The sequence below is a fragment of the Cynocephalus volans genome, chromosome 9, assembly GCF_027409185.1.
Source record: "Cynocephalus volans isolate mCynVol1 chromosome 9, mCynVol1.pri, whole genome shotgun sequence".
NCBI classification, from domain to species: Eukaryota; Metazoa; Chordata; class Mammalia; order Dermoptera; family Cynocephalidae; genus Cynocephalus; species Cynocephalus volans.
This window is the reverse complement of record NC_084468.1, coordinates 133,625,011-133,652,008: the sequence shown is the minus strand read 5'-3', so window position 1 is coordinate 133,652,008 and position 26,998 is coordinate 133,625,011. Positions and strand designations below refer to the sequence as shown.

General features: G+C 41.0%; 1 protein-coding gene across 1 annotated transcript; it reads right to left on the bottom strand.

The window, feature by feature from the left end:
- Positions 1 to 179: 179 nt before the first annotated feature.
- PRSS48 (serine protease 48) lies at positions 180 to 18,685 on the bottom strand. Its single transcript, XM_063107488.1, has 6 exons — positions 18,643 to 18,685; positions 17,693 to 17,737; positions 17,352 to 17,514; positions 10,875 to 11,134; positions 9,884 to 10,053; positions 180 to 455 (listed from the first exon to the last, which is right to left on the bottom strand). Exons 1-6 carry the CDS (start codon positions 18,683 to 18,685, stop codon positions 180 to 182), a joined length of 957 nt encoding a protein of 318 aa, XP_062963558.1.
- Between the last annotated feature and the right edge of the window lie 8,313 nt (positions 18,686 to 26,998).

Below are 26,998 nucleotides of genomic sequence, written 5' to 3'. Positions count from 1 at the left end.
TTTCCTAGTTGTTCATGTTCCAACCAATAAAACATACTTCCAGACAAACAAAATCATTTCAAATTATAAACAAAGTCACTCAGGGTTCCCAGTCACCCTCCTGAGTTATCTGCCCCTGGGACTTATTCTCCACACATCCCTTACCAGCCCTGTCCAGCCAGTGGTTTGAGCTATACCATCTACTCTCCTGGTATAATATTAGGCCCAAAGGCACATGAGGGTCCCAGGAGAGCCAGAGAGAGTAGTACAGTAGGGAACAAGAAGTCAGAGAAGTCCAGATTGTTGGCACCCAAGACCTCAGCTCTTGAAATAATGGCATTAATCCATTTTTGGTAGTATACCACGTTGGTGTAGACTCCAGGAAGAGATTTACCACATTCTAATCCCCAGTTTACCACTCCTATCTGGATCCATACACCATCAATATGACATGACAGAGGCCCTCCAGAATCACCCTAAGGAAGAGATAAAGGTCATGAGTTTAGTGAAAAGGGACATGAAGAGGGACATAGTCACAAGGGGTGGAGAGCTCTTTAGAACCAGTCTGTAAGACCCATGGAGCAGTGGGACTCTGGAGGGAGCTGGATGTCCCACTGCTTTAGGGAGAGATCAGAGGAATTTAAGAGCCATAGAATTTGAAATAGGCAGGGACATTAGTGAAATATATCAGTAATTTCAAAATATTTATTTGTGATAAAAAGAAATAAGATTAATGTAATGAGTTTTTCACTAAAGTTAAATTTATTCAGTTAATGAATTGCCCTCATTTTTCTGTTGTTAGGTTCTTACTGCCTTTTTTTAGTGTTAAAATAATCCGTTCTTATGTACAATGATATCGATAGTAGTTGGTAATATGTCTCTCAATCTCACTTTCTTTTTTGCAATAGTTTTACTGAGTTATAAGTCAAATATATAATTCACTCATTTAAAGTATACAATTCAATGGTTTTTAGTATATTTACAGTGTTGTGCAGCCATCACTACAACCCATTTTGGAATATTTTCATCCTCCCCAGAAGAAACCCCATACCCATTAGTAATCACCCCCATTTCTTCCCAACCCTCCCAGCCCTGGGCCAACTGATAATCTCCATTCTGTCTCTGGATTTACCTATTCCAGACATTTCACATAAATGGAATCATATTATATGTGGCCTTTGTGTCTGGCTTATTTACTTACCATACTCTTCAAGATTCATCCATATTGTAGCTTATGCCAGTACTCCATTCCTTTCTATGGCTGAATAATATTCCATTGTATGGATGTACCACATTTTGTTTATCCATTCATCAACTGGTAGACTTTTGGCTATTATAAATAATTCTGCTATGAACATTCATGTATGGATTTTTATACTGACTTGTTTTTATTTCTCGTGGGTATACCTAGGAGAGAAATCCCTGAGCTATATGGTAACTTTAACTTTTTGAGGAACTGCCAGATAGTTTTCCAAAGAGGCTGTACCATTTTACATTCCTACCAGCAGTGTATGAGGCTTCCAATTCCTCTACATCCTTGTTAACTCTTGTTATTATCTGTCTTGATTATAGCCATCCTAGTGGGTATGCAGTGGTGTCTCATTTTGGTTTTTTTTTTTTTTTGTCTTTTTCGTGACCGGTAAGGGGATCGCAACCCTTGGCTTGGTGTCAACTGCACCGCGCTCAGCCAGTGAGCACACCAGCCATTCCTATATAGGATCCGAACCCGCAGCGGGAGCGTCGCTGTGCTCCTAGCACCGCACTCTCCCGAGTGCGCCATGGGGTCGGCCCCTCATTTTGGTTTTGATTTGCATTTTCCTGATGGCTACTGATGTTAAATATTTTATCATGTGCTTATTAGCCATTTGTATATCTTCTTTTTATTTTTATTTTTTAGTTTTAATTGAATCAAAATTGATTATACATATTTTTGGGGTTCAGCATTGAGAAATGTTGATGAAATCAATATTACTAGTATATATATATTGTTACAAATTGTAATTATTCTTTATGCCTCTTGTCCAGTCTCTCCCTATCCCTCTCTCACTCCCCCCCCCACCACTGAAAACCCTAGATTTCTTCTTTCCCTCTGAAAGACTAATGGTTACTCTGTTGATTTGTTGCCTAGGTGATCTGTCCGATGCTGAGAGGTGTGATCAGGTCCCTGAATATTATCATAGAGCAGATGCTTCTTCTGTCACTCTGAAATGGGCTTTGTGCAGAGAGACATCCTCTTCTTTTCTTTGTCTCTGCTGGTGACTCTCCTTGTGTCAGTGCACTCCAGTCTGGCAGGCCATCTGCGTGGTGGTTGTGGCGTTTAGCCACTTTCGCAGCAGCCATGGTTATTGTGGTGGCTGTGATAGTCCACCCACATGGAGGTGATGTTTTTGGCATGCTCCTTGGTGCTGGTGATGTGCCTGGTGGTGATGATGATGTGCCTGATTGTGGAGAGTGTCTGATCCCCTGATCCATGTCTCAGGTTTCCGGGTGGGCCCTGAGGTGCTGCCACAGTGTGCCCAGTAGTGGGAGGGAAATCCGGTCCCCATCTCCATGCCTCGGGTCCATGGGCAGGCCCCAAGGCACTGGTGCAGTGTGCCTGGTTGTGGGAGGGGGATCCAGTCCCCTTCTCCATGCCTCAGGTCTGCAGGTGGACCCCAAGGTGCTGTCACAGTGTGGCTGGTTGTTGGAGGGGGGTCTGGTCCCCGGCTTCTAGCCCCAGGCCCCTGGGTGGGCCCCGAGGCACTGGTGGTATGCCTGGATGTGGGAGTGGGGTCCAGTCCCTGGTTCCAAGCCTTGGGTTCCTGGGTGGGTCCCGAGGCGCTGGTGGTGTGAGTGGTTGTGGCGCTCATGTTCCCTGGCAGGCCCCAAGGCATTAGTGGTGTGCCTGGGCCAGAACTAATTTTTTGTCCTTTGCTTGCTTCTAACTCAGGGGAGCTTCCTGTGGGAACCAGTACTTGAGCTGTGTTGTTCAGCTAAATTGCTACTTTGCTGCTGTTTCACTAGGGAAGGCTTTTTGTGCAGCTCAGGGTTTAATGGTTGACCTTTTCTTGACTTCCGGTTCTCCAGAGACTCGGTGCACCTGGGTTGTGTAGATACTCTGATCTGGGCCTGAGTTTTTTTGTCAAACTGCACCCCATGCAATTCTGCATTCCTGACCAGTCTCCTCTGAGTGGTCCTTCGCATGGGACGGGCCTTGTGCTGGTCCCTTGCATTGACTCACCGGCCTCTGAATGGCTCCCCTTTTTCAGCTGTTCTGGCTCCTCCCTCCTGCATGGGTCCACAGGAACCCTATTAGTGGTCTTGCTGTCCTGGGGGCCACGAAAGTCCTCTTCTCCCCTGCTGCCTCCATGTAACTCCATCTAAAGGGCACAGCATTAAAGTGGCCGCAACCTGAAACACTCAGAGCAGTTTTTTTCTTTCTCTCATCGTGGTTTCTTCTGCCTTCATGAGCTCCGTAGGTCTCTCCTCCTCTTCCCCTGATCTCCCACGGCCCCAGCTTGGCTGATGTTACATTTTTATAGTTGTAAATTGGTTGATTTGTAGGACACAGTGACGCTGGGGACCATCTATTCAGCCATCTTGACCAGAACTCTGTATATCTTCTTTAGAGAAATATCTATTCAGATTCTTTGACCTTTTAAAAATTGTGTTGACTTTTTGTTATCAAGTTACAAGATTTCTTTATATATTCAAGATCTAGATGCCTTATCATACATATGATTCGCAAATATTTTCCCCCATTTTGTAGGTTACCTTTTACTTTCTTAATGGTGTTCATTGAAGCATAAAAGTTTTGAATTTGGGGGAATTCTAATCTTTTTTGTTGTTGTTGCTTATGCTTTTGGTATAATATCCAAGAAAATAATGCCTAATCAAGGTCACAAAGATTTACCCCTATATTTTATTCTAAAAGTTTCAGCTCTTAGATCCATTTTGAGTTAATTTTTGTACATGATGAGGTAGGGGTCCAAGTTCATTCTTTTTTTGCATGTGGATATCCAGTTGTCCCAGCACCATTTGTTGAAATGACTATTCTTTCTTCATTGAATTGTTTTGATACACATGTTTAAAATTAATTGGCCATAAATATAAGGATTTATTTCTGGACGCTCAATTCCTTATGCTAGTACCACACTGTCTTGATTACTATTATTTTGTAGTGAATTTTGAAATCAGATTGTAGGAATCCTCTAACTTTGTTCTTTTTCAAGATTGTGTTGAACCCCTTGAATTGCCATATGAATTTGAGGATCAGCTTGTCAGTTTCTGTAAGGAAACCAGCTGGGATTTGATAGGGTTTGTGTTGAGTCTGTAGATCCATTTGGCAAATACTGCCACTTAAACAATATTAAGTCTTCTGATCAATGTACAAGGGAACTTCAAAAAATTCATGGAAAGGTTCGTATTATCATTTAATTCTATTATTTTTATTTTTGAAGTACCCTCATATGTGGAATGTCCTTTCATTTATTTAGATCTTCTTTATTTTAACAATGTTTTGAGGTTTTCAGAGTATAAATTTTCTACTTCTTTTGTTAAATTTATTCAGAAGTATTTTATTCTTTTTTAAATTTTAATTTTTTATTGAAACATTGTACATATTTATGGGGTACAGAGTTATTTTTTAATACATGTACACAGTGTTTGAGGATCTAATCAGGGTAATTAGCATATTCACCATTGCTTTTATTCTTTTTTATAATGTTATGAATAGAATATTATTTTCTTAATTTTCTCCTTGGATTATTCATTGCAAGCGTATAGAAATATAGTTGCCTTTATGTATTGTTCTTGTATCCTGCAACTTTGTGGAGTGTATTTTTAGTTCTAATTTGGAGGGGAGAGTTCCTTCAGATTTTCTGTGTATATGATCATGTTATCTGTGAATAGAGATAGTTCTACTTCATCCTTTCCAATGTGGATGCCTTCTACTTCTTTTTCTTGCTTAATAGTCCTGGCTAGAACCTCCACTGCAATACTGAATAGAAGTAGCAAGAGTAGACATCCTTGTTTCTTTTGTGATCTTAGGGGGAAAGTCTCACCATTCAGTATGTTAGCTGTAGGTTTTTTGTAGATATACTTTATTAGGTTGAGAAAGTTTCCTTCTATTCCAAGTTTGCTTAGTGTTTTTTATCATGGAGGGTTGTTGGATTTTGTCAAATACTTTTTCTGTGTCAGCTGACATGCCCTTTATTCTATTAACATAGTGTATTATATTAATTGATTTTTGGATTTTAAACCAACCTCACATTCCTGAGATAAATCCCAATTGGCCATGGTGTATAATCCTTTTTATATGTTGTTGGATTTCATTTGCTAGTATTTTTGTTGAGGATTTTTGCACCTATATTCAGAGATACTGGTTTGTAGTTTCTTTGTGATGTTTTTAGTTTGGGTTTCAAGTTAATACTGTTTTCATAGAATGAGTTGGGAAGTGTTCCCTCCTTTGTTTTTTGGAAGAATTTGTGAAGAATTGATATTAAATCTTCTTTAAAAGTTTGGTAAAATTCACCAGTGAAGCCATTTGGGCCTGGGCTTTTATCTGGTCACAGTTTTTTTTCCCCCTCCTCTGCTGTTGTTTTTAAATCACTAATGTAGTCTCTTTACATATTCGAGGTCTTTTCAGGTCGTCTATTTCTTTTTGGGTTAGTTATGGTAGTTTGTGTGTTTCTAGAAATTTGTCCGTATTATCTTTGTTATCTAATTTATCAGCGTACAGTTGTTCATAGTATTGTCTTACAATTCTTTTTATTTCTGTAACGTTGGTAGTAATGTCCCTTCTTTCATTCCTAACTGTAGCAATTTGGGTCTTCCATCTTTTTTCTTACTTAATCTAGCTAAAGTTTTTTTCATTTTTATTGATTTTTTAAAAGGACCAACTTTTGCTTTTGTTGATTTTCTCTATGGTCTTTCTGTTCTCTATTTCAGTAATTTCCACTATAAACTTTATTTCCTTCTCTGTGCTTTCTTTTGGTTTGTTTGTTCTTCTTTTTCCAGTGTCTTAATATTGAGGTATATCTTTTTTTTTTTAATGTATGCATTAATAGCTATAAATTTCTCCCTAAGCACTGATTTAACTGCATCTGTAAGATTTGTTATGTTTCCATTTTTATTCTTCTCAAAATATTTCCTGATTTCCTTTGGGATTTCTTCTTTGACCCATTGGTTATTTAGGATTGTGTTGATTCCCACATATTTGTGGATTTTTTTGTATTTCTCTCTGTTACTCATTTCTAATTTCATTCCATTGTGGTTGGGGAACATACTTAGTATGATTTTAATCCTCCTAATGTTATTGAGACTTCTTTTACAGCCTAGCATATGGTCTATTCTAGAGTATGTTCCATATGCACTTAAGAAGGAAGTGTATTCTGCTGTTCTTAGGACTCTCTCTGTTTTGAAATTTCTTATGGGAGTAACTTATCTCAGACCAACTCTGCTGCTGGTAACAGTTATAAATTATGGGCTACATGTAAACCAAACTATCTGAAGGCAGTGGAGAGTGGCCAAAGCATGCAGAAACTGGAGTCAATCCTTTGGAAGAGAAGAATGATACTTTTAAAAAATGGTTTATCCCCTGAAGCAGGCCCCAGTCATCATCATACATGGTGGCTGGAACTTAAATAGAAATCCACAGTCTTATTGGCTTGAGGAATCAGAGGATAGACATCAGAGCTATCACAGAAGTTGGAAAGTGAAGATAGAGGTACCAGAAAGGAGAGCTCCCCAAAGAGAGAGCCCCAAATTCTGCATCTAAACTCTGCTGAAGTCTCTGGCTGACCCCTGAACTACACACACATGTACAGATGAGATTCCAAGCAGCTCAGCTAAGGCTTAAAGAACTGCTGCTGTCTGTCACAGGAAAGATCCAGTTTGGAGTTTGAGGTCAGCCAAGTTAATTGCCTGTTGAAACTGGAAATCAGTATTCTTTAGAGGAATATACCAATCCATATTGTCTACAATACTGCATCACTGACAATGTCCAGGATATAATCCAAAAATACTAGATGTTAAAATAAACAAATAGGAATATGTTTCCCAAGATGTTACTCAGGAGAAAAAGCAAGCAATGAAGAATAACCCTGAGATAACTCAGATTTTGGAATTAGCAGATAAGATATTTTTTTATTTACTTATTTATTTATGTCCTTTTTTTTTTTTTGTGACCGTGCTCAGCCAATGAGTGAACCGGCCATCCCTATATAGGATCTGAACCCGTGGCGGGAGCGCTGCTGTGCTCCCAGCGCCTCACTCTCCCGAGTGAGCCACGGGGTCGGCCCGCAGATAAGAATTTTAAAGCAGCTATTATAGCTGTGATCAATACATGTAAAGGAAAATATGCAAATAATGAATATACAGATAATATACAGATAGGAAATCTTGGCAGAGATCTAGAAAAATGTGTGTGAGAGCAAGAGAATAAAGTCATATAGTCATTCTAGAACTTTGAAATAAAAATTTTACTACATGAACTTAGCAGTGAAATGTAAATGACGGAAAGAGGCAGTGACCTTGAATATAGATTAATTAAAAAGTATCCAATTTGAAGAACAGAAAGAAAAAGGTAAATATAAAATGGACCTGTGTGAAAATATCAAAAGGTGTAACTTACAGATAACGGTTTCAACCAGAAGCGGGTACAGAATAATTTTGAAGAAACCGTGACTGAAAAATTCTCAAGTTTTGGTGAAAGATGTGAAAGACCAGATTGAAAAACCAAAAGCTCAATGAACCCCAAATAGGATAAATACTAAGAAAACCACACCTAGTACATCACACTCAAGCTGCTGACTATCAAAGATAAAAAATACTGAAATAAGCCAGAGCAGAATAACACATCATGCTTAATAGAACAAAGACACAAATGATGGATGATTTTTTAAAAATTTATTTATTAATATATGTATTTTTTCACATTCTATGATGTTGCGGAGCAGTTGGGGGGCAGGGGGAGAGGAGAAAGGGAAAGGAAATAGGATGGGAGAAGAAGGAAGGAAGAGGGGTAGGGTTGAGGCCTGTGGCATCCCTCTCATTCTTGTAGGGGAGACCAGAGGGCTTCCAGAGGTGGCTTGGTCATGGCTGGGCTGGGTACAGATGTAAGGGGTGTGTGGCTGAAGCCTTCACCCCCCACCACCCCAGGAGCCTGGGGTACTTCTTGCAGCGACTTGTTGATTATAGCTGGGCTGATTGCGGGTGTAGGGGGGACATGGCCGAGGCCCTTGGCCCACCATCCTTGGGACTAGTTGCAGGTGTCGGGGGGGCATGGCCGTGGCCCCCAACCCTGTCCCCTCCCTGGCTTGGTTGCCCAGGGTACTTCTGGTCCTTCTTGGTTTTATAAGTGTTCTTTGGTGATGTGAGACCTTTAGTAGTTACTGTCGAACTTTGTCTCTGGTCTGTGGGTATTTTGTTTTCTCTTTGAGCTCTGTGTTGGATTATTTGCTGTTCCCACCACTTAAACGCTACACTGGAACTAATTTGTTGTCCTTTGCTTACTTCTAAAATGGAGTAACTTCCTGTGGGGACCAGCACTTGAGCTCTGTGGTTGAGCTAAATGCTGCTTTGCTGCTGATTCCCCGGGAAAGGCTTTTTGTGCAGCTCAGGTTTAATGGTTTACTTTATAGGTACTTCTGGGTCTCCTGAGATCAGGTGCACCTGGGTTGTGTAGAAACTCTCATCTAGGCCTGGGTCTTTTCAGCAAACTGCACCTCCCTGCAGTTCTTTATTCCTGACCAGTTTCCACTGAGTGGTCCTGTGCTGATTGGGGGGCAGATCAAATGTCCATGCTGTGCCCCAGTGTTCTCCCGGTGGGCCTGACTCCCCCACTGCCAGTGCTCCAAACACTTCCCATGGGGCAGGCCATGCGCCGGTCCCTTGCGATGACTCACTGGCCTCTGAGTGGCTCCCTTTTTTCAGTTGCTCTGGCTCCTCACTCCTGTGTGGGTCCATGGGAACCCTATTAGTGGTCTTGCTGGCCTGGGGGCCACCAAGTTCCTCTTCTCCCCTGCAGCCTCCAAGCATCTCCATCCAAAGGGCACAGCTGTGGGTTTTGCTAGCTCTTGCTCTGTGTGCTCAGCAGCTCCAGCTTGGAAGCAGCCAGGGCTTGAAATGGTTGGAGCAGTTTTTTCTTTCTCTCATCATGGCTTCTCCCACCTTCACGCACTTTGTAGGTCTCTCCTCCTCTTCCCCTGAGCTTTAGTGGCCCTAGCTTGGCTGTTGTTGCTTTTTTTTTTTTTTAAAAATAAGATGACTGGTAAGGGGATCTTAACCCTTGACTTGGTGTTGTCAGCAGCAGGCTCACCCATTGAGCTAACCGGCCATCCCTATATGGGATCTGAACCCATGGCCTTGGTGTTATCAGCATCACACTCTCCTGAGTGAGCCACAGGGCCAGCCCTGTTGCTTTTTTATAGTTGTAAATTGGTTGATTTATGGGAGAGAGTGATGCTGGGGACTGTCTATTCTGCCATCTTGACCGGAAGCTCCAATGGTTGATTTTTTTTATCGGATAGTTATGATCAGGGGACAATAGAACAACATCTTTTAAGTGTAGAATGATACCGGCTAGCCGCAAAAAAAAAAAGTGTAGAATGAAATGTTCTTACTTGAAAAAATAAAGTTGGCAATTCTGTGTTAACCTCTTAATATATTTATGAAAATTCAAAGATCTGTAAAAGTTCAATGAGCAGTGGTTAGCATTGGTCTAGATCAACAGTCTTACAGTAGAAGAGATTAAATTTATATAGATTATTAGTGATTAGTCTAGGATTAGTCTAGGGTAACACAAGAATTATTGTCAGAACCCTCATCTCCTGACACCCAGTTCACTGCCGTTTACTGGTAGGAAAACCTGAATCTAAATGAAAATCTCATGTTAAAAAAAAAGGTTTCAAGAGCAAATCCTAACCTTGCAACTGTCTCTCATTTTTTGAGTGTCACCAGCACAAATCATGTCTTCCTGAATGACTGGCTCCATTTCTGGGAAGAAGGCACCAACTGGGTTGTAGAGTCGTTCACAAGCCTGGCGGTCAATGACTGGTATTTCTGCTTCCTGGAGAGTAGAAGGGTAATTGCCATCTGCAGAGGAAGACAGGAAAGGTGCAGGGGCAACATTCAGTCATGATGTGCAGAAGTCTTTGAATGGGAACTGAAAAGCAGAATACAATCATGTTCCAATCATATTTATTTACAGAAGGATCTTTTGCTACAGTTAAATCTGAAACAATAGATTATTCAAGATTGTTTCCATATTTGAGGTTTTTCTTCTATTGTGCCAATGTTCTAAATAAAGAGTAATGCTGATAAATTCTGAGTAAAGATTTGAGTGTTCTTTTTTTTTTTTTTTAAAAGATGACCGGTAAGGGGATCTTAACCCTTGACTTGGTGGTATCAGCACCACGCTCTCCCCAGTGAGCTAACCGGCCATCCCTATATGGGGATCTGAACCCGTGGCCTTGGTGTTATCAGCACCACACTCTCCCAAATGAGCCACGGGCTGGCCCCAAGATTTGAGTATTCTAAAGTATTCTAAAACTTCCTCCTTTCCCATTTGCCTGCTTCCACATCAGCACCTGCCTTGTCTGTACTCCATCCTGGGAAAGAATTGACACTTTAAAAACAAAAAACACTAGACTTATGAACCTCTGTTTGAGAGAGGTAATTATGTATTTAAGTTGTTAAATTTGCATATCCAGCTATAGTTAGACTCTAGGCGGGATATAAGAATAAATAAACATATAGAGGTCAAAAAAGGCATTTTATTTGAAGACTTATAGGTAATATTATTAGATTGATCTGGTTTTGTTGAAAAATAGAGTAAGGATATGCCTAGAATGTGAATGTTCTGGAGTGGGTACGTATAAAACAACCCCCCTCTCTCTGCCCATTCTCACCTGTACTTTCCTTAATTTGTCCCCATCCAGTCACCCAGCAAGAGGATGGAATTGTCAACTGCTTTGTGATATTGTGCAAACAGATGGGCAGGATGAAAGAAGTGAAGGTGACTTGGGAGGACAGTTTCAACAAGGCAATGTCTGCAGTTGTGTCTTGGTATTTGGGATGGATGACGATTTTGGACACATGGTACTGCACACCTTTACTTGAGTAGCCTACTTCAGTCGATCCCAGCCATACAGTATATAAAGAAGCAGACCAGGTCCTAAGGAGAAAAAGGGAGAAAAAGGGGAATATAAAAGTGGAGCTTTTTATTTTTATTTATTTTTAATTTTATTTATACAGCTGGGTCAGAACAAGCTGCCTATATATAGCACTAAGTCTCTAAGCAAGAAAGGAGGGTAGACGACTGGGAATTAACCAGGGTACTTCCAATTTGAACTAGAGTTGATGCGTTTCCTTCTTCTCTCCTTCCCTTCTTTCCTCCCTCCCTGACCACTCTCTGTGGTCTTCTTTTACAAGCTATGGCCGAAAGTTTTGTCTTGTATTTTCTCCCTGATTCTCTCATTTACCTCTCCTATTCTCCATGGTTTCAGCCATCATTTGTACACTTAATCATTTGCTCTTTACTGCCAGTTTTGACTTCTGTTCTGAGCACTAGACCTTTATTTCAAAATAAAATTTTAAAACAAAGTGTAACTAAAGTTACACATATACACAATTTTATTTTATTTTGTTTTGGTGGCTGACCAGTGCGGGGATCTATGTTGCTTTGCCTCCCACAGATTTGTCACCCCTTTTCCCCTGGGTGACGGAGCTGCCAAAGATTACTCAAAACCCATCTCTTCTGAACAGTGAGAAGCCCTGAAAAAAGGGGTTAATCTCCTGGGACCCTCAAGATAGAGGCATTCCTTCCAATTGGGAAATTAACCACGAATTGGGGTTCTCTTCCCACATTTATTCTCCAGACCAGGAAGTTACAGGAAGAGAACATAGGTGGGGTTTTTGCTAAGTATAGTTTAACAAGTTTAACAATAGAAGCTGGTAACATTCAGTAAGACAAGCAAGGTGACATTCTATAATGCAGTTAAGTTGATCCACTAACAAAAGCTTGATTTTAGCATTCTCTTCTTACAGCAATTTCCCAGTATCTTTACATATCAATCAGTAACCTGTCTGTCTTTGAGCCAGCAACCTTGCTGTGTTACAGTTCTTTACCTTACAACAGAGACTATAGCCTGGGGAAAATTTCCTGTCCTTTGCAAGGTCAATATTTGAAACTGCAAGGCTTTGGAAAACCAGGCCCTGTGAAGTACATTTGCTTTATGCATACTCCACAGATCTGAACCTTTGACCTTGGGGTTATCAGCACTGGACACGATTTTTTTTTTTTTTAATAATTGCAGATTTTTTTGTTTTTTTTTTAAAGATGACCGGTAAGGGGATCCTAACCCTTGACTCTGTGTTGTCAGCACCACGCTCTCCCAAGTGAGCCATGGGCCAGCCCTAATTGCAGATGTATTTTAAAATAGGTCTCTAGGGCCGACCCCGTGGCGCACTCGGGAGAGTGCGGCGCTGGGAGCGCTGCAGCACTCCTGCCGCAGGTTCGGATCCTATATAGGGATGGCCGGTGTGCTCGGTGTGGCCGGTCACACACAAAAAACAAACAAAAAACAAAACAAAACAAAACAAAACAAAATAATAAAAATAAAATAGGTCTCTACAAAGTGTTATGGGATCATAGAAATGAAATTACTTGATTCTGTCTGGGAAGATCAGAAAAGTCTTTCCCGAATAGAGAACAAATTGAAGTTTGGATAATGAATAATAGTTTTGATTGAGGAAAATAACTGAGTATTAATGGAGGTAATAATACTGTTGAGAAACAATTCTTCAGGGGTCTCTTTATATTAACTGCATGTCTTACTAGTGACTAGCAAACAGCCTTGGAAGGCAGAAATAGCGTCTCCCTCCAGAGCAAAGGGCAGGCATGCCTACTGCCCATTATGAAACGTTGAGATCCCTGAGTGCAGCTCCTGAAATGCAATCTACTTCATGGGTGGGTGCCACCTGGTCCTCCTCCAGTTTCTTGTTCTCCAGCAGGTTGCCTTTCATGTTTGTTGACCAAATAAGATGTGAGAACCCTATCTCTCTCTCTTTTAAAATATTTTATCTTTATACAATGTAAACATTCTTTTTGGCCCTTTACCAATTTTCCGTAACCCCCATCTCCCTCCCCCTTTCCCACTTCTGGTGGCCTCAGTTCCATTCTCTCCTTTCAAAAGCTCAAGGAATTATTGTGATTGTTGTATCTTTCTTTCTTTTATGAGTGGGGACATGTGGTATTTCTCTTTCTGTACCTGGCTTATTTCACTTAACATAATTTTCTTTAAGTTCATTCATGTTGCTGTGAGTGGCAGAATTTTATTCCTTTTATGGCAGAATAGTATTCCATTTTGTCTATATACCACATTTTCCTTATCCATTTGTGCATGGATGGACATTTAGGTTGGTTCCAACTCCTAGCTATTGTAAGTAGAGCTGTGATAAACATGGGAGTATCCCTTTGAAATGATGATTTCCATTCCTTTGGGTATACACCCCACAGTGGGATTGCTGGATCCTATGACAGTTCTATCTGTAGTTGTTTGAGGAAACTCCATTCTGTTTTCCATAATGGCTGCACCAATTTACAGTCCCATCAACAGTGTAGGAAGGATCCCCTTTCTCTGCATTCTTACCAGCATTTGTTATTCTCGGTCTTCTTTATTACAGCTGGTCTAACTGGGGTGAAATGTATCTCAGTGTGGTTTTGATTTGCATTCCTCTGATGCTTAGTGATGTTGAGCACTTTTTCATGTGTCTATTGGCCATTTGTATATTTTCCTTTGAGAAATGCCTATTCAGCTCCTTTGCCCATTTTTAAATCAGATTGCATGTTTGTTTGTTTTTTTCCTATTAAGGTGTTTGAGTTCCTCATATATTCTGGATATTAATCCCTTGTCAGATGCATGGTTTGTGAATATTTTCTCCCATTCTGTAGGTTGTCTTTTTGCTCTGTTAACTGTTTCTTTTGCTGTGCAGAAGCTTTTCAGTTTGATAAGATCCCATTTGCTTATTTTTTTCTCTTGTTGACTGTGCTTTTGGGGTCTTATTTATAAAGTCTTTGCCCAGTCCTACCTCCTGAAGTGTTTCTCCTGGGTTTTTTTTTTCGTAGTTTTATAGTTTCTAGTCTTATGTATAAGTCATATATATAAGTCTTTAATCTATTTTGAATTGATTTTGGTATATGGTGAGAGTAACAGGTCTAGTTTCATTCTTCTGCATATGGATGTCCAATTTTCCTAGCACCACTTACCAAAGAGGCAGTACTTTCCTCATTGTTGTCCTTGTTAAAGATCAGTTGGCTGTAAGTATGTGGGTGGATTTCTGGGTTCTCTATTCTGTTCCATTGGTCCGAGTGTCTGTTTTTATGCTGGTACCATGCTGTTTTGGTTACTATAGCTTTCTAGTATAATTTGAAGTCAGGTAGTGTTAAGCCTCTGGCTGTTTTTGCTCAGGATTGCTTTGGCTATTTGGGGTCTTTTGTTGTTTATATGAATGTTAAGATTGTTTTTTCTATTTCTGTGGAGAATGTTATTGGTATTTTGATGGGGATTGCATTGAATCTGTAGATTGCCGTGGGTAGTATGGACATCTTCACAATGTTAATTCTTCTAATTCAAGAGCATGGATTGTCTTTACATCTTTTTGTGTCCTCTTTAATTTCTTTCAGCAGTGATTTGTAGTTCTCATTGTAGAGATCTTTCACCTCCTTGGTTAAATTGATTCCTAGGTATTTTACTTTTTTGGTGACTATTGTAAATGGGCTTGCTTTCTTGATTTCTTCTTCTGCTTTGTTATTGTAGTATAAAAAAGCTACTGATTTTTGTGCGTTGATTTTGTACCCTGCAACTTTACTGAAATCATTTATCAGCTCTAAGAATTTTTTTTTGTAGAGTCTTAGGTGTTTCTATGTATACGATCATGTCATCTGCAAACAGGGACAGTTTGACTTTGTCTTTTCTAATCTGGATACCCTTTATTTCTTTCCCTGCCTGATTGCTCTGGCTAGTATTTCCAATACTATGTTAAATAGGAATGGTGAGAGTGGGTATCCTTGTCTTGTTCCTGTTCTTAAGGGAAAAGCTAAAAGCTTTTCAGGATGGTATTGGTGGTGGGTTTGTTAAATATGGCTTTTATTGTGTTGAGATACTTTCCTCCTATACCTAATTTGCTGAGAGTCTATTCTGAAGGGATGTTGAATTTTGTTGGCCTACTTTTGCCTTCTGCTGGGTGGGGGTTGCTGCCCATGGCTCCTGCCTAGGACCCTGTGCATGCTCCTGTTTTCTGCCAGGCAGTGGGCCATACACAATTTTAAATGACAAATATTGTAGTCCCCCCTTATATGTGGGGGATACATTTCACGACCCCTGGTGGGTGCCCAAAACTACTGTAAAACCAAACCCTATTATGTTATGATGCATAAATTTCTTTTTTCCTTCTTCACAATTTCATGGATAGAAGATTCATTCTTACCATAGATCTTAGCAACTTCAGCATACAACTTTTTTTCTTTCGTTATTAGGTTGAGAATTTTTCACCTTTTCACTTAAAGGAGACACTTAAGGTTTCTCTTTGGCATAAAAAGCTTTGGGGCCATTACGAAGTAAGATAAGGGTTACTTGAATACAGCACTGTGGTACCGTGACAGTCAGTCTGATAACGGATGGCTACGAAGTGACTAGTGGGCTGGTAGCATCTACAGTGTGGATATGCTGGATAAAAGGAGGATTCACATCCCTGGCGGGACGGAGCAGGACGGTGTGAAATTTTATCACGCTACTCAGAACATTGCACAATTTAAAACTTCAGATTGTTTATTTCTGGAATTTTTTATTTAATATATTTGGACCTCAGTTGACTGCAGGAAACCGAAACCACGGAAGAAAACTACAGATAGGGGGCAGTAGTGTAGTTTAATAATATGTACAAAATAAATAAATACAAAACAGAGATTCTCTGCCCCACTGCCATCAATTTACACTATTCAGAGGCAATCACTTTCAACTCCTTTAGCTCTTAGTGATTTCCCTAGTATTTTCAAGAAACCCCATATATTGCTACATATTTATTCATTTTCAGTTTTAGAATATTGAGCTTCTCACACATCACTGCCCATCCCCACCCCCACTTCCTTTCTACACATCATCCTAACCAGTATTATCATAACTTTTTATTAGATCAGTATTTAATGTGTATATTCTTGGGACTATGTAAACATTATTCACTACTGGATCATATTGGGCACTGTGATTACTTTTCTTGTAAAAACTTTTTGTTTCTCCTGGAGTTGATAATGTGGTCTCACTTTGTTTTCTTAGTTTTATATATACCCATCACTAATTCATCATTCATTCCCCACACTCTCTGCCAGAACTGTGAATCTCCTCTCAATATGTTCAAACTGTCGAGCATCCTATCAATACTATCTATTTTTGCAGCCCTCTGCTCTCTTGCTCCAAGCTGGGCTGCTCTACAGCTGTCATCTTGGCATTTTCCTTTATTCTCCATGATTTTTTTGGAGATTCTCTTCTGTATTGGTATCCCCTTTCGTCTGGATCCCATGTTTTCCTGTTTTTTTCCCCTCTTTACTTTGGTGAAGCACATTCTCCTGTGTACACAAGACTAACATTTTTGCTGCTTTACATATTTGAAAATCTCTTTTTTTACCCCACACTTGATTGATGTGGGGTAGAATTCTAGGTTGGAAATAATTTTCTCTTAGCATTTGAAGGTATTACTCTATTTTGTTTGAGCTTTCAGTGTTACTTAAAAGTCCTATTGTTTTTATTTCTCTGTGTATTAATTATCTATTGTTGTGTAACAAGTTGCTACAAAGCTTAGTGGCTTAAAACAACAAACATTTATCTCACAGTTTCTGAGGGTCAGGAATCAGATGTGATTGGTTGAGTGTCTCTGACTCAAGGTCTGTCATGCAGTTGCAATCGAGGTGGGCCTCAGTCATCTGAAGGCTGGATTTGGGGGAGGATCTGATTCAACTCCCTTGTGCTGGCAGGCTTTCGGTAGTTCCATGTGGGCCTCTCCATAGCTACTTACCACATGGCAACTTGTTTCTCTCACAGCAGTGGCTCTGATTGTGTTTGTGACTCACAAAAGCTCAAGATTAAACCCCCTGACTGGTATTTAGGAAGTGATTTGGCCAAAAGTAAAAAAAATTTATAAGTGCCTGTCTCCAACATTTTTCTTTCTACCTCTATGCCTTGTCCCTAGTTGCTCCTAGTTCTAGAGTCTGAGGTGACCTAGAGTTTAATTCTGCTCTACCCATCGTGCCACTTTCATTTGTCTTTTGGTTCATTTATGAAGTCATTCAAATATGTATTGAGAATGTGTCTGTGTGCTAGCTACCAGCTAGGACTCACGTTTGTATGCAGTGTGCAGCAGTCAGTATCCAGCTGTCACTGATGAGGGAGCCTCCACAGATATACTTCTGTTCCAAGTACAGGCTGGCCTGCCAAGGCCAGCGCCCTACAACAGCATCCTGGCCACCTACAATGCGGCCTGAGTATACAGGTCGCCCACACACTAGAGAAAGGAGAAAGAGAAATATGGAAATCTGGGAGTCCTGTTCCTCTGTTCCCCATCTTATTATCATCCCCGAACTCCCATCCATTCCCAGGACCTGAGCCTTCCCTAGACACCATACTCTATCTTATTCCAGTTCCAAACCTGCCAGTTCTGGGCCCAAGTGGAGACCACTCACCTGATTGCAGATCTTTCTTTTTAGGGAAAGAGTGTGGGCAAGAACCTATGGAAGATGCACCACATCATTAGTATATAACACATCTTATTCCTAGATTCACTGAACAGAGTGAATTATATTTAAATTTCCCAAATTGGTGTTAAAAGGCCAAAATTTACAAACGTCTAGCTATTAATGAGAATTTTGATCATTACGTACTTACCTGCCTTCTTTAACAGCATGCATGGAACATAATTTAACTTTTACTTGATGACTTAAGATTATCATCAGGAATATTATCAAGTATGTTACGTTGTAAATACAATGATGCCCTCAGATGCTTTTGAATTTTATAAGCTGTTTACTTTTATGCTGTTTAACTGAATTGGCATTTTGCGGTATTTGTGTTATCGTTCTTCATTGTTATCTGTTACCTTTTTGCTATTCTCAGCATACCATTATTTTAAATCACTGTGGGCCAGAAAAATAAATGAACAATATGCCTGAAATCATTGAACAGTGTTTGCATTTTCAGTTCCCTCTACTTGGAATGCTGTTTTCCTGGGGCCTGTCCACCTTTCATCTCCTTCGAGTCCACTCAAAGGACTCCTTCTTAGTGAGGCCTTCCTTGACTACCCGTTTAAAATTACAGCATGCTTCCCTCCCCTGTACTTTTGATGCCCCTTTTCTTTCGTAGTATTTATTATCTTCTAACATGCTTTATAATTTACGTATTTAATATGTGCATTGATTATAAGTCCTATGAAGGCAGAGACCTTTATTTGTTTACTGCTATATCCAACCAAGAGCATTGGACTGGTGCCAGGCATATAGTAGTCTCTCAGGACTTTCTCAGGTCATACCATTCATAAGTAACATCCTGTGGTTTAATTGTGATATTATTCTATCTGATGCCTTCTTAAATCAAAAAGCTCTGCCTTTTCCCTCCCAAACCCACTCCAGCAACTCACTCAATAGAAGGAACAACAGGAAGGCTTGACCAGCAGGGCCCATGTCTGTCCTCAGGACCAGCACTTCCTGCTTCCTGGACTCAGGCTCCCAGAGAGAGGCCAGCTGGGGAGCAGCTGGAGAAGGGGGGCAGGACCAGCTTCTCTTCTGGATGGATTCCCCTGCTTCACCCCTTCGTCTCCTTTGGTTTTCACCCCTGGCCAGACACTGAAGGCAACAGACTCAGAAGTGCTGCTGCAGGACCCAGGGGGAGGAGCTGGTGCTGAGGCGCCCCCTGCTGTCCTGGGGGAGCAGGATGTCTGGAGTTTCTGCCTGTGGAGGTGAGGAAGGGGTAGTTGGAGTGGCAGCTCGAGGGCACTGGAGGTAATCGGACCCTGTCTCTAGCAAGGAGATGGAAGGTGGACAGGATTGTTCAAAAGCAAAAATGGAAAAGAAGAAATTAACTCAGTACCGGGTTAATTTTTTCTGTTTTTTTGGCGGAAGGGGGAGAGGTTCTCCTGTTTGTTATAGTGATAGCCATAGAATATACTGCAAATCAGGTGTCCTGGGAAATAGACTCTAAGACAGAGATTTGTATGTAGGAAGTTTATTGGAGAGTAGTCTCAGGATCAGCACCTCTGGCAGGGAGTTGGGGGTGGGTGGAGAGAGCAGGATTGGGTCGAGAGAGAGTTGAACTGTAATGCATTTTCAACAGACCTTAGCCCATCCCACAAGTTGCTCTGGAGCTGAGGTGGCCCTTCAGAGAGGTCCTGAACTGAGATGAGAGGAATGGGCTCTTAGATCTCTGTGTCACAGGATGCAGGCTGCCTCCAAAGAGGGGGCAGTGAGATGGCTCTGTTGGCAGTTCTTGGGATAGGACTTAGCTGTGAACTGTCAGTAGCTGGCACTCCAAGCTGCTTGGGGAAAGAATGCTGCAGGTCTGAAGGGGATCTGGGTGGCGCACCACAGCACCTGCTATGGAATTCTTCTCTGTGCCCTTTAAGTTTTCTGTACCAGCTATTTGTAGGGTATTAGGACTGTGGAGGCAGAATTCAATGAACTATTAAAGCACAGTATTGCTATCTTATAGCTTAAAATATTGGGAGGCTTGAAAGAAACACATGAGTAGTTAAAAAAAAATAATAGAAGACCAGAAAGTGTAGCTATTTTGGTAAGGATTATTCAGTTACAGGCAACAGAAGCTCACTTAAACTGGTTTAAATCCAGAGGGGATTGTTTTGAAGATACTGTTTTGGGCTGTATTATGTCTCTCCAAAAATTTGTATGTTGAATCCCCAGTATCTCAAAATGTGACTGTATTTGGAGATATGGACTTTAAAGAGGTAATGATATTAAAATGAAATCATTAGGATGGGCCCTAATCCAATACGAATGGTGTCCTTATGAGAAGAGGAAATTTGGACACAGACATATACAGAGGGAAAAGATGGCCATCTACAAGCCAGGGAGGACTAGAACAAATCCTTCCCTGTGGCCCTCAGAAAGAACCAGCCCTGCTGGCACCTTGATCTTGGATTTGTAGCCTCCAGAACTGTGAGAAAATAAATTTCTGTTGGTTAAGTCACCCAGGCTGTGGTACTTTGTTATTGCAGCCCTAGCAAACAAATAACAGATATCTGTGGAACAAGAACATGGTAACAAGGACATCTGGAGCTATCACAGGACAGACCTGAAGACCAGAGCTGGACAGGAGCTCTGAATCCATGATAGCAGGAGAGCACATAGCAGGAATTTAGGATCTTCACTCTGGTTCTCTGCCGGTAGTATGGCTCAACCTTCCACATTGTTTCTTATAACCCACTATAAACTGTGCAAGGATTTCCTTGTTTTCAGTTCAAATTCCAAAGAAGTCTTATTTGTTACAGATTTTTTCTTACCAGGATATAGGTTCATGGCTATGGATTAGTTGTCTTTGGGGTAAGTGTCCTTATGTGAGAAGGAGAGCATATGGGGATGCAGAAATATGGCCAGCTAAGCAGCAGGGACTGCGGTGGCAGGGCAGACGCCAGGTGTGCTGTATCTCAGTACAGGAGCATAAAGATGTTTACCTCTTTAAATACATTTTTTAAGATTTTAAAAATGGATACTTGAAAAAAGAATCAATTCTCCATTAACTTGTTTATGACTGCCATGCTATAAATTTTTACCACACTTGTTTTTCAGATCTACTTGTCTTCATTTGTGTCTGCTCAATGGGGATGAAAAAATCTTGTACTATTATTACATTTATGTCAGTTTATCCATACATTTTTAATGGCTCTTGTTTTGTGTATCCTATTTTTTTTCCCCTTTCTGTGGTTTATACATTCACTCCGGTTTTCTATTACTCACTGTGATTTTATCATTGTATAAGGACTCTCTTAGTACTTTTTCACCCTAATTTTTTCTGAAATTAATATTGCAACCTTCATATTTCTCCTGCTCATTTCACTGAAGACAAAGATTTCATGTTAATGTCACAACAATCTATGAGGTCATTCTAATTAACTTACAGTACTCACAGGCAGTTTTAACTGTTGAGTAAACTCATTTAAGTATAGCTCTAAAAAGCCAGACCTCAGTTTGAGATCTGCCTTTATTTCAAGTCATGTTTGGAGTAAAGGTAGATTATTATTCATTTTGCAGAGATCCCAAAGCTCTGGATAGATTTTTCTGCTGATTTACCACAAGAACAAAAATTTGACCAGACATTCTTTTCCCTCTGAGAGTCTTGTGGTTGTCCCAGGTCTTTGGACTTTTACATCACTAGACAAATCTGAAGTGCTGATTTATACCCTTTGTATATTAGTTGGATTGCTCACAGAATTTTTTCTTTTCTCTGTTGCTTAAATGTTTTATAAAAATACATTTTGGTTTTGGTGTCTGTTAAATTTTGTTGGAAATAAACTCTATTGGATATAAAACTAAAGCACCAGCTTCTTATTCCGAAAATTAGAACGTAAAAGGAAAGAATTAAATAGTTATCCTGCTTTTAAATTAGACGGTAAAAAGAAACAAATAGTTATTCTGCTTTTCCTGTATGAACTGTAGATCAGAGTAACAAAACAGGCTTAGTCGATGAGGGAAGAATTCCAGCCAATAAATGTTGTTGGGCCAGTAGAATTAGCAAATCACCACTTGCATCCTCCCTTATGAAATAATTGACTCGGGGAACCATTATCAGTAGTTGAAAGCCTTAGATGAAAGGTTGATGGAGGGCTTAGGCTGTTGCCATTTCAACCCTCTGATAATCATAGCATCACTAAAAGTGGGACAAGGCCGACATGTGCCTCACGATGTCACATAGTGTGAGGCACACAGTACCTCCTGTGAAGTATTCTTGTTGAAAAAAGTGAAACTGATTCATCTAAAGCTACTTTCACTTACAGCCAATACAGGGGATAAAGGAGTAAGTTAAATGACAAAACGAGGGAGTAAATAGTCAAATCCAGAATGTGGGACATTTTATAAAGCAGCTGACCTAGTTTCTGTAATAAGTCAATGTTGTGAGGGTAAAAAGGGAGAGAGACTGCTCTAGATTAAAAGAAATTTAAGAAATGTAAATGTGTGTGTGGCCCTTGTTTGGATCCTGATTTGACAAACCAAGTCTAAAAAGATATTTTGATACAGTCAAATTTAATAATGAACTGGGTATTAGGTGGTTTGAAGGAATTATTGTTCATTTTGATAGGTGTGGTAATGACATTGAGTTATATAAGAAAATGCCTATTTTTAGAGAGTTGGAAACCTATGAGTCCTTTCTGAATCTAATCTAAAATCTCCTATCATTTTGGAGAAAGCTCCTCTGGTTTTCAGCCCATAGTGGTTTTGGTATGGCTGTATGACCTTAAACGGGTCACCTTTCCCCAAGGCCTGTATTTTCCTATTGTACCATGAAGGCATTGGAGTCGGTTGATGATGGCAGAGACTCTTTACAGATGTGACACTGAATTGCGCGTTGCTTATTTATCACGATTTATCTTTGTCGATTTGCCTCCATTTCCTTCTACAAATATTTTCCTGTTTTTAGTTCAGCAATCAAAAAACATGTTCAGTCTGTCATTTTACTGCCCCCTTGGCTCTCATAAGATAAGTGCCAAGGAGTTGGAAGCTAGAGAGTGGGGGTGCTTAATGCCCACCCCAGAGACTTTCGTGAAGACAGCTCTTATGGCTGCCTCTCTCATCATGCTCTTTCTCCAGGTCTTAAGTTCTGTGTCCTCAGCTCATGACCCTATGTTATCATTAAAGTTGTCTTTAAACTCTGCTGTTACACATGGCTGTTGGTTTGGGAAGTGACAATGTGGTGGTAGTGCTAAGAGCTTTATTAGTTGTCATGTAGCCGTGGACAAGTTACTGCCTCTCTGTCTTTGCAAAATGGGGAATAATAATACCCCACAAGATCTTTGCAAGAATTAAATAAGGTATTATAGGGCTAGCACTTACTTTGGCTTTGGTCTGTTAAGCATGCAATAATAAATGGTGGCTGCTGTCTTTAGTGTCGTTGTTTAACTAATATCTCAGTTTTAAGTATTAATTTAATTCTGGGCAAACAGGTTAACTTGGTGATGTCTTAGATTATGTTGATGGATAAGGGTTTCTTAACTTTGGCACTATTGACATTTTGGGCCAGATGATTCTTTGTTGTGGGGTGGCTGTCCTGCTCATTGTAGGATATTAAGCAGCATCCCTGGCCTCTACCTACTAGATGCCAGTAGTTCCTCCCTCTCATTGTTGTGACAACCAAAAATGTCTCCAAACATTGCTATATGTTCGTTGGGGGGCAAAATCACCCCTGGTTGAGAACCACTACTCTAAAGCAAGGATGCCACTTTAGGAATTCAGTCTTCTCTTGAGCACCTTGAGAATAAAACAACAGTTGATCTGCAAGTTTTATAACTTTCTATCTGTATTTTCAGGAAGGCCAAATGGACTCCATTGTCTCCTTTCTATTTTAATCTAATTCCATCAGATCAATCTGTTATATTGAAAATGATTAAATTGCCATATAAAATAGTCTAATGAACGATTGATTTCTCTAGCACATGTGTAGCAAGCCTTGGCTTCAGCCCTTGTGAGCACAATTATGAAGTGCTTTCAGTGGGTGGGGTAATGGGTGACTCAGAGGGAATTCTCCCCTGCTTGCCTCTGTTTCATCCATAACTGCTAAACACAGTCAGCCTTAGCTTCCCAGTGCCTTAGGCTAGACCCTTCCCTTCCTTTCTACCTGTGAAGGCAGCCTTGAAGATGGCCCCCAGTGATCTTTGCCTCCTGATATTCCCACCTTGTTGACTCACTGCTAAAGAAGAGAATAGAACAGGAAGTAATGAGATGTCAGTTTTGAGATTAGGTTATAAAAACTGTGGCTTCTGTCTTGGGTGCTCTTTCTCACTCTGTCTTGGATCACCCACTCTGGGGAAGCCAGTTACCTTGAGGCAGTCCTGCAGAGAGGCCTACAAGAAGCAGATAGTCTGAGACCTGCCAACAGATGTGAGTTTGGAGATGAGCCTTAGATGATTGCAGCTATGGCTAACACAGCAGCACCTTGTGAAAGACTCTGAGCCATAACTACTAGCTAAGTCTTCCCTGATTACTGTTCCACAGAAACTATGAGATAATTATTTGTTGCTTTTGGCTACTAAGTTTTGGGGTGATTTGTTATATAGCAATAGATAACCAATACGCTGCCTAGGCTCCTCTGGCCTGGCCTGCTTCGCCTGAACCTTCCAATATTCCAAGTCTCTACTTTTTCTTCAGAATCCAGTCTAGTCCCAGGGTGGATGGTTTCATCTTGGATTCAGCCAAGGGCAAAGTGACCTTTGGACCCCAGCTCTTTTGTCTACAGAATGCGGGGGGGATTGGGTGGGACAGGTGATTTTCAGATTCCTTTCAGCCCTAAAGTTCTGTGCTTCTATACTTCCCCAGGCCCTGTCTCTAGTTTTATCAAAAGAATGAATATGAGAACTAATTGTTAGAATCAACCAAATTTTATTCACTCTGGAGATCTTGCTTTCCAGGCTGACCTGAGGGGAAAGGCGACCTGCAGATGAGGCTTATCAGGTAGTGGAACTGCATCTGTCCTGCTGGCTCTTCAAATTTCTTTTTGAAATCCTTAACTTCTAGGATTTCCCCTTTCTGTCTTGTTCTCAATTGTCACTTCACCCCAGCCATACTGACCTTAGCCAGTCAGGGCAGGACCAGGAAGATCAGAGGCAGAAGCATCACAGGAAGGAGCCCAGAGAGGCCCAGATGGGGAGCAGCAGGAAGCCCAGTAAGTGAGATGGCTGACTTCTCAATCCAAGATTTGTAGAAACTGATGTTCGTATATACTCCAGGCTCATTGGTTCGGATGCAGTTTGATCCCCAGCTCACCACTCCTGCCAGGACCCAGAAATCCTTGACTTGACACATCAGAGGGTCTCCTCTACTGCCCTGGGGAAGAAAGGAAAGTTGGCTAGGTGGTGCATGGGGCAAAGGGAAAGAGGTGAGACTCTTCAATAGTTTAGCCAAGGGCCAGCCCAGTGGCTCACTTAGGAGAGTGTGGCGCTGGTAGCGCCGAGGCCACAGGTTCAGATCCTATAAGGGATGGCTGGTGCGCTCACTGGCTAAGCAAGGTGCAGACCACACCATGCCAAGGGTTGTGATCCCCTTACGGGTCAGAAAAACAAACAAACAAAAAACAAAGTTTAGCCAAGAACTCTAAAGTTAGGCCTGTCCAGGCACTCCTGGGGTCATCAGGGACTCTGGGGATGCAGAGGAAGCACACTGGGGAAGGGGAGGGCTGTGAAAGGTGCCTAAGGCATGGATTCTTACGATGCACTGATCCGTCTGTTCCACGGGGAGCTTGGAGCAGATCATGGCTTCACTGACAATGGGCTCAATCCCACGCAACAAGCTTTCATTTTGATAGTAGTCACTGCATGTCTGGAGATCAATGAGGGACACTTTCAGCTCCTTCAGTATATACAGTCGCTTGATATCTGTAGAGCCAAAAAGAGTCAAAGCTGTCTTAAAGAATTAGGAAGCAATTTTCAGCTATGGATACACAGATGCCATGCCTCTGATTTTCCAAGATAGCTCTGATTTCAAGTATTCTGCCCCCATGTAGATAGCATCCTGATTTCTGGTTTGGGAATTTTCTTTCTAAATGCTGAGCTCCCTAGCTGTGAATAAGGCTGAAGGCAGTTGCTCCTGTTCAGATGGCACAAATTATTGACAAAAATCTTGTGACTCAGGAAGACCCAAAACAATGAATGATGCAGGATTAAATTCTCAGTCTTTGGAATATATCTTTATTCTTACATAGAAATAAGGGGTGGATCTAATATGCTGAGAAGAATCAAGACCATTAACACAGAAATGAAGCTCTTCTCTCCTAACTAGTCTGACCCAGGGACTTTTGCAGAGTGGCCTTACTTTTCTGAACACATTTTCATGTCTGCTTCCCCTACCCACCTACCCAACACATTGCACACAGGTGCAGAGAGAAAACTATATGACCTCTCAGACTGAGCAGAACTGTCTGATGTCAATTCATTACCCTGCCTTTTTCGCTTTTAAGGTCTTAGCACTAATGCTAAACAAGAACAAAAGCAGGTATAAATAGGCAAAGAGATTATAGCAGAAGAAATATGAAGGAGGCAAAGGGTCAAGGAGAATTTGAAGTCTGCAGTACCTCATATTAATTGCCTAGAGACTGCAACATATCTGGTGCTCTAAGGGCGGGATAGAGAGTAACAGGGAGAGAATGTTAGTTGAAGAAATGGAGCTCAGAAAATCTACTTATCCTCACATTGGTATATTCCAGAATAGCCCCATCCAATCACCCAGCAGGAGGTTGTGTTCTTCAGTTGGACTTCAGATGAGGGGAGGCAGATGGGCAGGACAGTAGGGCTAAAAGAAACTGGGTAGGCCAGTTCTACCACAGCGATGGCACCAGACACGTTTCCCTGGAAGTCAGGGTGGGGGATGATCCGAGACACTGGTATTACTGTCATTTTGGAGCCTGAGTGACCAAAGATCTGAAGTGACCCCAGCAATACATTGTATTTTCTGGCATCCTTAGACCTGAGAAGAAGAGAAGCAGAACAGGTACCATGGGTTTCTGGTGACTCTGCTATGGAGTATCACAGCAAGGACCCTTATTCTGGATGTTACCTTTTCCCTCTAGCTCTTCCTAAGCATTCATACCTTTAACAAGTATTGAGCATCTCCCTAGAATATAAATGAGACTAAGATAGACATCATCTGGTCCTTGCAGGATATGGTCTCTTAAGGGCCGTGTGTCTGTGTGTGTGAGTGTGTAAGGGGAGTGGGGAGGAGAAAGAGGGACACAAGCAACAAACAAGTAAACAAGCATGAAACTTAATATTGTGATAGAGA

Excerpts from the sequence above, each read along its gene's own strand:
- PRSS48 (XM_063107488.1), bottom strand. The coding sequence starts at position 18,685 with ATGGGCCCTGCTGGTCAAGCCTTCCTGTTGTTCCTTCTATTGA. Across the intron at positions 17,515-17,692 it reads AAAGAAAGATCTGCAATCAG|TGTGTGGGCGACCTGTATAC; the intron begins GTGAGTGGTCTC and ends TCCTTTCTCTAG. Across the intron at positions 456-9,883 it reads AAATGAGAGACAGTTGCAAG|GGTGATTCTGGAGGGCCTCT; the intron begins GTTAGGATTTGC and ends TCTCTTCCTTAG.